This window comes from Grus americana, chromosome 6 (assembly GCF_028858705.1).
Source record: "Grus americana isolate bGruAme1 chromosome 6, bGruAme1.mat, whole genome shotgun sequence".
NCBI classification, from domain to species: Eukaryota; Metazoa; Chordata; class Aves; order Gruiformes; family Gruidae; genus Grus; species Grus americana.
The window spans coordinates 28,215,222-28,231,319 of NC_072857.1; the positions used below are offsets into that span (position 1 = coordinate 28,215,222).

Here is a 16,098-nt window from a genome sequence, read left to right on the forward strand (position 1 = left end):
GAGTGCATGGAGCTCCACCTGGGGATGGATGAGGAGCTGACCGAGAGCCTATGGGTCAGGATTAAAGGGAGGGCTGGGGCAGGGGACATCATAGCAGGGGTCTGCTACAGGCCACTTGACCAGGGGGACCGAGCAGATGAAGCCCTCTATAGGCAGATAGGAGCAGCCTCACGCTCACAAGCCCTGGTCCTTATGGGGGACTTCAACCACCCTGACATCTGTTGGAGGGACAACGCAGCTGAGCACAAGCAATCCAGGAAGTTCCTGGAATGTGTTGATGACAACTTTCTCCTCCAAGTGACAGAGAAGCCCATGCGGAGAGGTGTCATGCTGGACCTTATTCTCACTAATAAGGAGGGCCTGGTAGGGGATGTCAAGCTCAAGGGCAGCCTTGGCTGCAGTGACCACGAAATGGTGGAATTCAGGATCCTCAGGGCAGCAAGGAGGGCGTGCAGCAAGCTCACTACCCTGGACTTCAGGAGAGCAGACTTTGGCCTCTTCAGGGATCTGCTTGGTAGAATACCATGGGACAAAGCCCTGGAAGGAAGAGGGGCCCAAGACAGCTGGCTAGTATTCAAGGGTCACCTCCTCCAACCTCAGGAGCGATGCATCCCAACAAAGAGGAAGTCAAGCAAAAACACCGAGAGGCCCCCATGGATGAACAAGAAGCTCCTGGGCAAAGTCAAACAAAAAAAAGGAAGTCTACAGAGGGTAGAAGCAAGGGCAGGTAGCCTGGGAAGAATACAGAGAAACTGTCCAAGCAGCCAGGATCAGGTTAGGAAAGCCAAAGCTCTGATAGAAATTAGTCTGGCCAGGGATGTCAAGGACAACAAGAAAAGCTTCTATAGGTACGTTAGTGATAAAAGGAGGATGAGGGAAAATGGGATCGAGTGTACGCCCAGCAAGTTTGCCAACGACACCAAGTTGTGTGCTGTGGTCGACACGCTGGAGGGAAGGGATGCCATCCAGAGGGACCTTGACAGGCTGGAGAGGTGGGCCCGTGCAAACCGCATGAAGTTCAACAAGGCCAAGTGCAAGGTCCTGCACGTGGGTTGGCGCGATCCCAAGCGCGACTATAGGCTGGGCGAGGAATGGATTGAAAGCAGCCCTGAGGAGAAGGACTTGGGGGTATTGATTGATTGATGAGAAGCTCAACATGAACCGGCAGTGTGCGCTTGCAGCCCAGAAAGCCAACCGTGTCCTGGCCTGCATCAAAAGAAGTGTGACCAGCAGGTCGAGGGAGGTGATCCTGCCCCTCTACTCCGCTCTTGTGAGATCCCACCTGGAGTACTGCGTCCAGCTCTGGGGGCCCCAGTACAGGAGAGACATGGAGCTGCTGGAGCGAGTCCAGAGGAGGGCCATGAAGCTGATCAGAGGGCTGGAGCACCTCTCCTATGAGGACAGGCTGAGAGAGTGGGGGTTGTTCAGCCTGGAGAAAAGAAGGCTCTGGGGAGATCTAATTGTGGCTTACCAGTACCTGAAGGGGCCTACAGGAAAGCTGGTGAGGGACTGTTTATCAGGGAGTGTAGTGACAGGACAAGGGGTAATGGGTTTAAGCTGAAGGAGGGTCGATTTAGATGAGATGTTAGAAAGAAATTCTTTACTGTTAGAGTGGTGAGGCACTGGAACAGGTTGCCCAGAGAGGTTGTGGAGGCCCCCTCCCTGGAAGTGTTTAAGGCCAGGTTGGATGAGGCTTTGGGCAATGTGGTCTAGTGGAGGGTGTCCCTGCCCGTAGCAGGGGGGCTGGAACTAGATGATCTTTGAGGTCCCTTCCAACCCAAACCATTCTATGATGCTATGATTCTATGATTCAAGAAGTCACAGGGCTGAGGGGATCCTTCTGCAATTTGTACATGTTCTTCCAATGAATTCCAGGACCAGGACACACAAGACTCCTGCCCTACTAATAAACAGTTTCTGCATAGAGCAAGACCATCTGAAACTGGTGGGGAGAAACTAGGTTGCCAGTTGCAAATATGCATGTATTGTAAGTTAAAGAACAAGATGCTGACCATGGGCCATCTGCAGGAAGTGTACTGTAGGTGACTGTAGCCTCTATTGTGATAGATTTAACTGGAAACACTCTTTACAGCAGTGAACATCAAATGTAATATCAGAAAATCTTTCATCTTTCTGTCTGTGACAGCAAGCTGTGAGGTAGGAAAAAAATAAAAGCAGCAAACTCAACAGGTGTGGGCGACAGCTAATGCTGACATAGCTATAACGTAGTCAGAGGTTAAATTAAAAAGTCCTTCTGATTATCATATAATTTCCCCCATTGCCCACAAACCACTTCCTTTTCTACCCATGAATTCTTCCCCATCTTCACAGTAGACAGAAGGCTGGTGCCTCTGCATCAGGCAAGCATGAAGTCGGTTGCTGTAACTTTCTGTGTCCTCTGCTTTCAGTTTGAAGCACTGTACGGTGAGTAGCATTTTGGATTATTCTCCTTGCAGTAGATGTCTCTATGGAATATAACTCACCCAATGATGGGAGACAGTAAATGAGGCATGATAGCAAGGGATTTGAGGAATAGAAGTAATTAAGGGAACCAGCTGCAAAAAGAATGCTCTCAACTTTAGTATAATTAAAGTTGGTGGGAAGTGAATTCCTGCCAGCACAGGGCATTTGCTCTGAAGCAAAAAAGTACAAATTTTCATTGTTTATATTCTTTAGCTCATCTGCTCAGTGTTACCCTCTAGATGTTTAGACTGTAGCGCTCCAGCCAGTTTCCCTTGCTGGGCATAAGGTCCTATAGCAACGTGATGGTGAATGGCTGAGTTATTGATATTAAACATGCTCTTGTTTGGGCAGGGAATTTTTATACTGTGAAAAATGTATATGGCATGGAAGAGTGAATGAGATCATTTTGGTGCAGGCTTGAAATGCAGACTGACTTAAAAGGAAGCCTAGCATTCCTAATGCTGTGTTTGAGAAGGCACACGGTGACAGCACTGATCTCACTCCAGCCATAAACATGGATGTGGCATTTTACAAGATTCACTGTTTTATCACAGCTATGCAAAGTACAATGCCAGAGCTCACATTTATCAGTAGCTTCTCTGGAACCCACATATTAACAGGCCAGGATGGAAATACAGATAATATTTGATTAAGAGTCTTTTTTTTTTTCCTACATACACTGTCCAAGGATTTGGTATGATCCATCATATAAGTAAGACCTGAGATTTAGTGAGCATAGTTACTAAGCACCATCTAAACATGTTCCTTTGAAGGTCATGCCAAGGGCTATTGAATATGTTTGCTTCTGAAATTCTAGTGATACAGGATAGGTTTCAAGTCCTCCTGTAGAATTTAAGTACTCCTGAGGTTTCATACAGAATTTAAGCTTTCATTTAAATAAAAAACAGTTTCCAGCTCTTTAGGCAATGCAGATATCCTTCTGAAGGTTAACTAATACAGCGATAGTATACTGAGTTTTCAGATAGATTGAAAAGATGGGTGAAATCACAAGGAAGCAGTATTGTGATCAGTATCTGTAAAGGGACATGAACTGCTCTTTTTCTGCTTGAAAAGTTATTCTTAAATCTAGTAACAAAAAATGCTATCAATTTTGTTAACTATTTTTCAGCTAGTCAATTTAGCAGGTGTACTTGAGCAGCACGCTTTTACGTGTGGCTAGAGCTATCTAAAAGGCCATTCTGTGTGGGAACAAACAGGCTGCAATTTTAAAGGTACAGATAATTGTTCTATCTGATACCGGCATTTCTCCCTTCTTTCAAATATGGAGGATAGGATTTGGGCAGGGGGCTAGGGAGAGGAGATGGCAGGAGAAGAGATTTTCTGTAACAAGAAATAGTATCTCTCGTTTTTTTTACCTCACAGTGCTTTCAGCATAAAAAGTACTAATTATTATCTTTCTTGCTAAAAAGAAAAGGGCCGTAAAAGATCAGCTTGATGTAAGACACATTAGAATGATACTTTCATTTAGAGAACAAGCTAGCACCCCAGAGAGCGCTGCCCAGCACTGTGTCAAATTTCTGGGAGTAAAAGCAGAGTAACATCTGAGATTGGGGAGGGGAGAGGGGGAGTTGACTTAGCGATTAGCAAGCCCCACATGTGATCTGTGGATAGTTTTTTTCAATATAAATAGGCCACAGAAGATGATATAGGTGTATTATGATTTGATAACCCAATTGTGAGAAAGAAATTGTTTGTAAGAGCATGGAACCGCTCTGGTGCCTGTAGAGAAACACAGGGATTTTGGAGTACAGAGCTGTAGGATTCCTCAGCACCTGAGGCCCTTGCTATGAAACATTGCACATGAGTTTTTGCACGCCAACACTTGCAAAGCATTATTACTGTTCACCCACAGATCTCCTGTTGTCAATACAGGAGGAAATCATGGTGATTTCTTAGAAGGGTGTCTGAAATATTGTCAACAATGGCTGATGTGTTAGTGGTATTTTTTATGAGTTTCCGTATTTCACAGATTATGTTATACCATAGAAATAATTCAGAATATAGAGTAATGGCTTCCTAGAGTAATTCTGGCCATTACTTGCTTTGCCCAGAAGCACTGCTTTCCTCTCTTAATCCTTGATTCTTGAAAGATAGGAACATGTTAATTTTAGGCGTATGACTAATGACACTGAATTGACAGTGTCATCTTTCAGAGTGCCTTGGAAGGTCAAAGCTATAGCAACTTAAAAAACTGTGTGTAGTTTCATTACACATTTAGTATTAATAAAACAAATGCGTTTGTTTTAAAGGCAGAGTCTGCACTCTCCTTGCTCATCTTCAGAGGCAAACACACCCAAGTGAAACTATGCTTATTCTTTTTATCAGCTAATTAGTTTTCTGAGAGCTGGGGCAGATAAAACAGCAAGAAAACTATTCTCCTACCATAAACCCCAAGTTTTAAAATTAATCAAAAGTGGTTTTTAAACTTCTGTTAGGACCAATATACGTAACGGATTGGTGATGTTTGCAAATAGCATTGGGTCTGCCAAAGAGCAACCAGAAAACTCAAAATTGCAATCTCATTATAAAAAAATAACCTGCCTTCCTTTGGCCTCAGTGTCCAAGCACACTACCATAGAAATTCCCAAACCTCTGCCAAAGTGCTTTCCCACTGCAATAAAGATGAAATCCAGACAGAAATGTACATGACTGTAAATACGCATATAGATAGAATGTACCCACACACTCTTTCATAGTTTAGCATAGCAAGATGTTACTTTCATACACATGTTCATCTCTCGGATTCACATCTGAACCACAATATTTGTCTTGACACTCTGCTTCACATGAGGTGAGCCAGGAACAGCTCTACACAGCTCCACAGTGTGACACTGCTATGGAAAGAATGAAAGATTTGTTTCCTCTTGTCTCAAAACCTTCATATATAATTGAATTAGCTCTGTTATGAAAAATACCAAAAAGGAACCTTATGGCCAAATCTAAGTATTTTTGCTACTGAACCAGCGAGATTCTTCTGTTCATTTTCAACAATACCATGATGGAGTCTTTTATTCAAATATTTTTTGAGGTAGTATTAGGGAGATTTAGTGAGTGAATCTCACAATATTATTGGGCATTCAAACCCCAGTTTCTTATCTCCCATCCCACTAAATGTACATTTATTCTGACTGTAGCTTGGCAAATGACATCCCAAATGTGTCTGGCCATTGACTACAGAGTGTAACGACAGGCCCATAGGATTACCCTAAGAATGAACCGGTACAAATTGGCACCAGAGAACAGCAATCAGGCACAGGGAGGGGGGGAATAAGCGTCCTTTTAGTATGCAGTGAGAGCATTCACATTAGGAGCTGATACAGTATAGCTAGTGAGTTGGAAATTCATATCAAATCTCACCCATTGTGGTCATCCATGTAGACAATTTTGTGTTCTAATCTCAGGCACTGTTAATCTCATTTTAAAATGTGCTCCCTTTATATTATGCTAAGCACACTCTTCTATGTGGTCACTTGTTTCAGAGGAATACTAACTGCTTCACATTTACCAAAATGCTCATTCAGGGAAATACATTACTGAGTCTTTCTTGAAATTAGCCAGTTAAGGATTCTGGGCCTGAGAGGGTACAAAACAATCTTTCAGCTTGCCACAAGGTCACACGAACTACATGCTTAATGACCTCTCTCTGCCCTTTTCCATTAAAAACAAGGATTAAAACTATGATCTCTGACAAGCATTTTAAACCACCCAGTATGAAAGGGTGATTTCATTAGCTATCAGCAAAATGGAACTATTCTCAGAGGCAAACAGAAAAATATAATTCAAAGCTGTTGCTTTAGCACTCAGAGTAGGGTAGCTCGGCACTCCTCTGGGGTGTTGGGGGAATATGGCAGCGCTTGGCTCTGTAGCTGCCCCGACAGAGTCAGCATCTCCCTCTCCTCTCAGATGACCAGTGACAAATGTAGAGGTCTCAGCTACAGGTAGATGATTCTCAAAAGTATCAGATCAGTTTACATATTCACCATGCTCCCTAGCTTCTGCTATATTGATACACTTGTTTTTTCTTCCGTTCCCTAAATAATTTGTCTGCTGTTGGGCTTAATTTTAAAGGTATATGTTTATATATATATAACTACAGGCCATCAAACTACAGAGCATTTTAAAAGACCTTTATTTCAAATGCTGTCCTCATAGCAGCTGTTTTCTTTCACCATGCAACATGCAAGTCATCAAGAACTGTTTCATTATTTGACCTTTGCTTTCAGCTTTTCAGACTATATACCATTATGAGGGCTGGCACTTTCAGTATCTGTGCCTTCAGCGTATCTAGAGCTCTATTTCACTGTGGGTTGGCGAGCTGGGTGTTTTGCTGTCTTATCTTCACACCAGTGGTACAAGATGCCAAATACCTTGTCTGTTATCACACACTTAAGTAATGGTCCTGAGAGAAGTACAGATATTAGAACTGTTGCTGAATTAGATAAGGGTGCTGACTGTGCACTGTAAACCAGGAAGAGTGCGATAACTAGGAAGAAGGGAAATCAATCAAAAAGGAATAACAGTTTCTAAGGCTTTCCAACTGAGCATCACAAAGTGTCTTCCAGAAGTCCATTAGCTTATGTGTCATGCTCAAAAAATTTTAAATGAATATCATTCATTGCAATGCCCTTGCCAATGGTAGTAATTGGGGAGCAAGAATTCAAAGAAGGAAAAAGCATGGACACTGAAAGATTGCCTCTGTCCAGAAAGAGTTGAGAGCATACAGAGGTACCCCAATGAGAATAATCTTCTGTTCCTGTGCATATGTAGGCTGGATGTCAAAGATAACAGGTGCCTTGGGAAAAAGATTATTTATACTGTGTTATCAGTGCAATACCTGGCACAGTTGGGGACCTACTCCATGTGGATCTAGACTACCATGTAGCAGTAACAACAAGAATAGGGTGGTGCATCAAAGTCTTTAAGTATTTGCCCCATATTTCCTCAGCATCATAAAATCCTGGTGTAGAGTATATTTCAGTCTAAGCAGACTCTGAAGAACTTAGGCTACCAGAAAACAAGAAAAGCAGATACAGTTTTTTTCTACTTGTCTGCATACCTGTCCGTACCTTTAATTTTAGGGCACTGGAGAAAGAAAAATTCCAAATGAAACACTATCAGGCTGTGCTCTGCTGTCAGTACTGATATGCAAATTATTTCAAAAAGTGGCACATGCCACCAACACAGCCAGGAAATTCCACTCTCAGTATTGCCATAGTGCCATGGTGATGGAGGCAGAGGCTTAAAAAACAAATCCAGAACAATTATTAAAAATGTGCCTGTCTCCTGTAATGGAGGCTGCCTATGCACAATGGACTGAATACAGTTTGATAATCATGAAGAGAAAAAGTTGCTATTCAAAAATGAACAAACCTGTATGCATTGCTTGAATATTTTCTTGCTGTATGTACTGGAGCATCTTCCAGATATTAATTCTGGATGTGCCATAAGAAAATGTTTTGATGTGGTCTTGAGCAGTGGGGGAACCAGAATGAACATAGACCAAAATGAGCACTTTGGTCTGGAAACAAAGTATAATGCTGGCTCATTGCAAACTATGGATTCATGAGAAATCAAACGTATGATCTTTCATTTGGGGGCAGATTTCCTCAGTATTTTTGGGGAAATTGTACTTTCATCTCACCTTCTATTTATGAAGTACATTTATTACTTTGCAGAGGTGTTTTAAGAATTTGTAAATGCTATAAGTATGATCAATACTTATTCTTGCTCAATGCATTTTCTTTTACTTTGATTTTTATATTTTGTGCTTTTATCACATCATATGATTTTATAGTGTAGCACAGAAAAGATCAGATAGGTTAAGACACAAATTAGAAAATACTTCAGCATCTCAACATAGCATGGCTCAGCCCCTGCTCCTGCATCTCTGTTCTTGAATTTTAAACAGGAAATAATTTTGTATTTTTCAGGAGTTGATAGCTGCTCGTCAAGACGATGCAAAAATATAGGTAAGACACATTTGCATAATTTGGTTTACGGTTTTAAATGTCTTTCTAGATCAGAAAATACTGCCCTTGATGAAAAAAATTGTCATTTTTTTACAGCACACTTTAACATATTTTTGTCTGAGGAGTTTCCCATGCTATTGGTCATTGACTTTACAAAGTCAAACTGAGAGGTAGCAGGAGGTCCTTGGTCAGTTTACTTTCTCTGTTCTCCAAGAAATTTGCAAAATGAGAGTTTCACAACATCTGAGAGTTTTTTCAGACAATTTTTGGGAAGGTCAAATGTGATTTTTGGCTTGCATGCGGGTGCATGCACACAGTGACATTTGTCCTCTCTCCTCCCATTATGTTAGTGATAAAGGTGCTATAGCCATCTAAGTAATTAAGTTTAAACTTTATGTCATGCCTCAAACCACTAACCACTCTAGAAAGGAACGATAGGTCTTGTAGTTAAGGCACTTATGTAGGAGTTTTGGGTTCACATCCCATTTTAAGTTTTCAGCTACATCATTAGGGTGCAGATTATGAACCATAAACCAGACATAATTATCATCATGTTTACCTCACCTTGTTTTATCTATCAACACAACAATCAATCAGAGACAGGGATTACACGTCTGTATAGTGGTTGGTCCAAGGGGGCCTTTAAATATTATCAAGTAACTCACTGATCCAATGCTAACAGTGACCTCCTCCAGCCTTAGAGCAGATAACAGGCTGGGTCTTATCTCATCTCATTTATTTTCTCAGTAATGTCTGACATGACCAGAATGATGCACTGGTATCTCCAAGTACAGGCTGCTTTCCACAGCCAGACTATTCTGAGTACCTACATGCCTTAAGTTTCAATCACGTGGTTCACTTGCTTTGCTTAAATGAGTTTCTTAGCATTTTAGGGATTCTTTTCATTGCTATGTGAGTGACTGTACTTATTGTTTTCCTGTCTTCAGATCAGCCTCATGTCTCTGACTCCCAGGTGACGGTGGAATTTGAAAATGGAAACTTCAAGTTCACATTCCCCAACCCCAAAAATGTGAGTGAGTTCAGCATGACCCTCTTCAAAGGGCATGAAAAGAAGGAGATCTGTGCACTCCATTTGAGCGAGGAGAAAGTTATCCCCAAGAGTAATGTCTCCTACTGTCAGACAAAGCATTCAAATAGCAGCACCACTTTCATTCTTAAAAATCTGGAAAGAAAGCACATCGACACTTATACCTACTGCCTGGAGATGTTCTTACCCCCTCCTTATATAGATTGCCGGCTGAAAGAAACCTATTTGTATATCCAAGGTAAGTTTACTTCTCCCTTCACTTCAGTTTACTGATAAGTAGACATTGGGCACATCTATACGGCAGTGAAAAATGTGACTAGAATTTGCAGAGATATTTCCAAGACAGCTTAAAACTACTTAGCAGGGGGCTGGTAACAGAGCAGTGTTGGCAGACTGCTCAGCATGGCCTCTCCATATTTATTCATCTTCTTGGACAGGTTTTGCAGGCCATGCTGAGCTCTGCATATTGTTGGTGGCACTCAAGCTAGCTAGACTACATCTTCTGGAGTACTGCACTCCCACCTTTTTCTGCACCAGAAGTTTCCCATTGTCCATTTTTCAAGCTGCTGAATGTAAATGTTAAAATTGTTTCTAGCTGGGGGAAAATAATCCATCCTGAAAGCTATCTTCATGTGCCTAGGATTAAAACAAAAATCAGCTGTCAAATATCTGTGCTAGTAGTGGTACGTGGAACTCTCTGATGCCACACTGATGTGAAGAAGATGGTGTTCACCTCTCTGAAGCAGGCCTTCAGCTTTAGAGCCTTCTTAGAGCAGAAGAGATCCACAACTGCTGAGAATTTTGGGCCTTTTACTGAGAAGGGCTTGGACTAACTTCAGAAGACTTGCTGCACAGGCTTTAATTTTGAATTGCCTTTCACTCAGTGGCTCTTTGGTATATTAAGCTGAAAGAGTTAATAGTGGTTTTGCTCACACCGCTTCCTGGTTCTCCATATAGTTCAGTTGCAACATGGTACTGCCTGTTGTCCTTCCCTTGCCATCTTTTCCTGTATCTCAACAACAAGACTAAACAAAGATAGAAGCTGAAATTCTAAGGCTACAATTATGTGGTTGGGTCAAATTATCTCTCAGCCCTCTCTGAACTTAAAACAGCTTCTCGGAATCAAGCTGTGACATCCTTTTTTGTCTGCAGTGTTTCCCGAAGCTATCCATTTCCATTTGCATCGATAGCCAGATGCTCATAGCTATTGCCAGATGTTTTATGCCCTATCATATTTTCTCTCAGATCCGGGCAAGGGTAATCTTGTGTCCCTCAGCTTGCCTTCCTATCCAAACATGACTGCCAAAGTTCACCCTTCTTTTGACCAGGGTGCCCTTTAAATCACCTGTGGTACTCACTGAATGTAAGCTTAAGCCTTGCTCAGATCTGAAATACCATCACGCCCTCAAGCCTGGCTTGGTCTCTTTTCAGACTATACTTTCAGCTCTGTGTACCAACAGTTTCACCTCTCCTTCTGGAAAACTGCAATGTTCTGCTTCCTCCTGAATACACTTTTCCAAGGTGGCTTTTCACCTCAGGGAAATCCTTCTGCAGAGCGCACTTTTGCTATTTTATTAATATGAAGAGAAGAGGGAAAAGAATTTGAAAAGTTATCTCTAGGGCGGGAAATGCAAATTATCAGTAACAACTTTTTTTGCCTCCCCATCTCCAGATAAGGAAGACTGCATTTCACTGGGACTCATGTCATGGATAATTATTGGCCTGATCATGTTTGCCATGATTTCCTGTGTGTGCTGTGTTGTAGCCTGTTGCTTAAGGAACAAGGTAAGCAAGTCTATGAGATTCTGCAGAACCCTCCTTCCAAGGGTCATGGATGTGGAACTTGATTTAATGAGATTTAGAAGGTGGGACAGGCACATACTCACTCAGCACATGATGTGTTTTTTGACAGACTGAGTTGTTAATTTACCACTGGAATTCAGTCATTGATGACAGCAGCTCACATTTAATTTTTCTAAGACAGAATTGTTTATTGATTTAAAGGCTGGGCATCAAAGGAAAGAGGAGAAATGCTGCACAGGTCAGCAAAATTACTTTGGTAAGCAATTCACCTGATTGTTTTCTTCAATAAGGGGAAACAAATGATCAGTGGAGCAATTCCAGCTCTGTTCTGGAGCAAAAGCACTTAAACAAAGAACTAGTTGGCTCAGGAAAGAAGGGAGACCATGGACATTAGTTTTTCTTTTGGACAACGTGTGTTTTTCATTTTCAGTTCGTTTTATTCCAAGTTTTCTACGTGACTGCCTGTCTGTTCTGACTTTAATATTCCCACTGAAAACAGTCAGAGTAACTGTTCTTCTTAAATAAAAAGGCAGGAGTGGCGGGGGGTTAGTGACCACAAATTAAATTCATGGCATTTTCTCTCTGTTTGCAGAATCAGCAGTGTGAATCCAACTCCCATGAGTACAACGGTGAATACATGCCCATGGCAGCAGTGAATGCAGCTAAAAAACCAAGAATCTGAGGTTGTATTAAGCCTAGTTCTACTTATATCTCTGCTTGTATCTGTTGCAAGGCTTTCTCTGGCAGGGAAAGGGCTGCTTGCTGTGTCTCCCATTGATTCTAGGTGGGTGGGAGGGATTGTTACAATAGCTTGTTAATAGACTTTATGCTGCAATGTAGCAGGAAGAGGAAACGAAAAGCAAAATTTCTGGAAACCTTTTGAATCAGAATGGTGGGCTGGTTCCTAGAAATGCAATTGCTTGACATCAGTGCAAAGTAATGATCTTATGCATGAGGAAGAGATGTGAAACTGTTCCATTCAGATTCTTCAGATGATGCGTGGTACCGAAAATCTCTGTGGGGAAGTGATTTGCTAGATTTACTGGGTGTTGTTGGCTAAGGGCAAATAATCTGTAGAGAATAAGGAACTTCCTAACTACTTAAGACCTTGCATAGTAGCCAGAAGCAGTTTTGGATACAGAACAGAAGCAGAATGTGGACTGATTCAGATGTATGGAAGTTGCATATAACTAATTCTCCATTCCTATTCCAGGTATAAGTTGCCTGTGGCATGGAAATTCTGGCAGCAGAGGTTTCCAGCTACTTGAACCTGGACAATGGGAAATCAGCATTTTCTCACCTTTCCCAGCCTCCCTGAGCTCTTGTGATGGTCCTGTGCTCAGTCACGAGACACCCGCTCTAGTACTGTTGTGAGCTGTGTTTTGCTCTAGCCTTGTGTGTTAACTGGCACACTGCCTGATCCACTGACTTGTACCTGAAGTGCTATCAATGTGTTAAAGATGTCAGCTTTTAGTTGAAGAAAATGTAGTGAGTTTGCTTGAGAGTAGATTCCTGTAGCGCTACTACAGAGGGAACTTTTATTTTCTACAGTCTCCTTTATGATAAACTTTCCATTGGGGACAAAAAAAGAGACTACCTCCAATGCCAATCCTTGTGGCACAGCCATGAAGCACTGTCAATGTATTGCACATGCCCTTTTGTTAGGGCTAGTTTAGCCTGATGTTATCAATTCATCCTCAGATTCACTGTCAAACTTCTCAGCACCACACTAGGAGAGTGCGGTATGCACACATGCTCTCCTGCACCAAGCTGTGTGGTACAGCAGGGGAGCAAAACCTGAGAGAGCACAGCAGAGACTTCACTGTGACACAGTACCTCAAGTACGTGCATCTGCATTTTTCATATTTGTGCTATCAATACATCTTTGCCGTTCACACCTTGGGACTCCTCTTATTTAATTAAATTCTGAATTCTTTTAACTAACAGAGGAATATATTGCTTTCAAGACTGCAATTGTTCTTTAAATCAGTTCAAACCTGCAGGATCAGTCCCTAAACTAGGAGGCACGATCTCTCCTATTCACATGTCTTGCAGCACAAATACAACACAGTCCATAAGGCCAGTGTATTCATGGACTCTGCATTGCAATTATCTTCCTCTTGTAGTTTGACATGAAACTTTTACCACTTCCCCAGTGGTTCAGGGGTTACTTGACCTGCCTCAAATTTCTCAGAGCCTTCAGTATGAATGAAATGATCAATCCTTCATGCTCCTTATGAAATCCATCAAAACTCTGACCATAAATGACCAACTGGGAATCCAGCCTGGATATCACACCATTTGGCTGCTGGAACCAGAGCAATACATTGATTCTGAGTCTCTCTGTAATTCATAGAAAAAACAAATATCGGTCAGAGGACAGTATTATGAAAGATACACAGCCTGCTCGTCTGGCAAACCAAAGGCTGGTTTCAAATTTGATAGGGCTAACAGGGACTGTCAGGCATGAAGAGGACATAAGCTCATATGTCAAGAACAGGGTTTTCCTCAACAAACACCTAAATACACAGAAGTATTGCACAGAGAAGGTGCAAATTGTTAACTGTGACATTAAGCAAAGGGTTAACGCATCAAATAAAGTGGGGACTGCCAATTTCACAGTGGGTACCCTGCTTAGATAACCAGCTTTTAGGCAGAGATGTAGAGGGACACCCTGGCATGTTGAGTAACATTACATTCTCTCCTGTTGTTCTGCCACATAACGTTTGCCAAACCACTTGACCTCCCCAGCGAAGAAAACTCTCCTCCGTACAACCATAAATACACTGATTTCACCATGTAAAAAGATATTGGTGAAATTACTGCCTTTGAAAATTACTGGTGAAAATAGCTAACCTCTACTGTTCTGAGAAATGCTGGATGCAAGATCCTATGTAACAGTGGAGAGTCCTATCCCCTGGAACCTTTCACCAGACTGAGAAGGAAATTCAAGGAATATAGAGTTTCTGAAAGAAGGAAAAACTTGAGTTTTGCCTTGAGATGCTGCTGGATAAAGGACAAATGATGAAAGTCTGAACAAGGTAGTTCAAAATACATACATTCTACTCATTGTAACAAAGGTTTTGGAAGTCTGAGGTTCCATCACTGCTTTCTTTTTGGAAAAAAGAGATTTTTATTCCTAATAAAACATTTTTTATTATGCTACATGTGTCCATAAGAAAGTTCATGCATGCATGCCTCTCGTGTAAAAGAAATGAGCTCTATAAAATCCACAGTGCAATGACAAGAGAGTACGGAGCAATTTAACCCCGTATAGCACCTTAGTGGGTAACAGGAAAAGGATTAAGAAAAAAAAAAAAAGTGGAAACCAAAAATTCAGATCTGTTTCTCTGCAGTGAGGTAATGACACTGTTTGGATCTGTTTGTTTCCTTTTATTTTCAGGAGAGTCTTTTTTCATATTGTCCCATCTCTTCCCACCTCTTCTTCCTTTCTTTTAATCCCTTATGCAGTATACAGATAATGTTCAGGATTATTTTGGGACATTTTCCAGTTTCTTTCTGCCATTCTTCAATACCTCCAAATCAAAGCTGGAAGAAGATAAAGGATGGCAGAATGAGAAAAAACACCCTATGAAAAAAGTAACATGAACTGAGTCTATAGACTGTGTGACAAGAAAGGATTAAAATAGAATAAATAAAGGAGTCGGTAAGAATAAACAAAAAGCCTGATATTCTAACAGATCAGCATTTCAAAAAGTAAAAACTCTCTTTGGAAACCCAGTTTTGGGAAAAGACCATTTTAGCAGGGAAAAAAAAATCAAATAAGAATATTTCAGCCAACTCTTCTACAAAATTCATCTTCAAGACAAGCAGAAACATGAGTAACATCCAAATAACGTCCAGGAAATCAGAGGTTTGAGGGTAAAATAAACTACTAAGACACAATCTCAACCTATGTTGTTTTCTCTATTTGCTATGTAATGATTTAGAACTGTAACAGAAATTTTACAATTGTACAACAGTCTGTGATGGGGGTTCTACAACCTGTCCCTCTCCATCTTTTATTTCGTTATGGGGAATAGGACTGAAAAAGTATTTTGGCTAGGGCTTTTCCAGGAGCTGAATCCCTAACAACAGTGTTCGTGTAAAACTAGTTTCTGTCATGTAACATAAGATTCAGTGTCAGTAAGATGCTTTCATCCTTTCTGATCCATCATTGCTATAAGTTGCCCCACATGTATTTACACTCAGTAATGCCCTTTAGATCTTCCCAGTCCATGCCAGTATGGACAGTATGAAGTCAGCAAGCCAGTAAAACAGATAACGTATGTATGGCAAAGAACTACTCATAATCTCCTTGAAGGTAAAGACCTGGAATAAAAATTTACAACTTGAGCAAACTTAATCTTGCTAAACAGATAGTATGGACTAATGTGAACAGGTGAAAGATGTTAAGGATGACAACTCCAAAATTTAAGGAAGGATAAATGGCAAGAATATCATCATTTGAACACCTGCATATCTTGAGATGGTTTGAAATCCAAACCTCGATATGTATTTTGCAAGCTTGTCTTCCCAGCTTGAATTATGAACCCAAATCTGAATGCTCTTGGAGTTTAATGATTAGATTCAAGATTGCAATTTCATACCTAATATATAGCACTGGGAATGAAATGACACTATGAAATGTTGTGGGCCATTTTCCCTTAGTACAGGTATTTCATTAACTTCAAATTTCAAGTAGTTTTAAATTCTATCAAACTCCCTACAGACTTTTACAAAGGTTATTTAAGGCTGAGGAAAAGAGGCTCTCAAACTAGAGTAAAGCAAACA

At 41.2% G+C, this 16,098-nt stretch overlaps 1 protein-coding gene across 1 annotated transcript; it reads left to right on the forward strand.

Moving 5' to 3' along the window:
- Positions 1–2,294: 2,294 nt before the first annotated feature.
- ICOS (inducible T cell costimulator) lies at positions 2,295–14,466 on the forward strand. Its single transcript, XM_054830139.1, has 6 exons — positions 2,295–2,424; positions 8,415–8,453; positions 9,401–9,739; positions 11,174–11,286; positions 11,897–11,987; positions 12,518–14,466. The coding sequence occupies exons 1-5, from the start codon at positions 2,367–2,369 to the stop codon at positions 11,984–11,986; spliced, it is 639 nt and encodes a 212-aa protein (XP_054686114.1). The 5' UTR covers positions 2,295–2,366; the 3' UTR covers position 11,987; positions 12,518–14,466.
- Positions 14,467–16,098: the final 1,632 nt, after the last annotated feature.

What these genes read in the sequence shown, in the direction of transcription:
- ICOS (XM_054830139.1), top strand. Translation starts at nt 2,367, where the DNA reads ATGAAGTCGGTTGCTGTAACTTTCTGTGTCCTCTGCTTTCAGTTTGAA. An exon ending in AAGACGATGCAAAAATATAG is followed by an intron (nt 8,454 to 9,400) that starts GTAAGACACATT and finishes TCCTGTCTTCAG; the next exon opens with ATCAGCCTCATGTCTCTGAC. An exon ending in AACCTATTTGTATATCCAAG is followed by an intron (nt 9,740 to 11,173) that starts GTAAGTTTACTT and finishes CCCCATCTCCAG; the next exon opens with ATAAGGAAGACTGCATTTCA.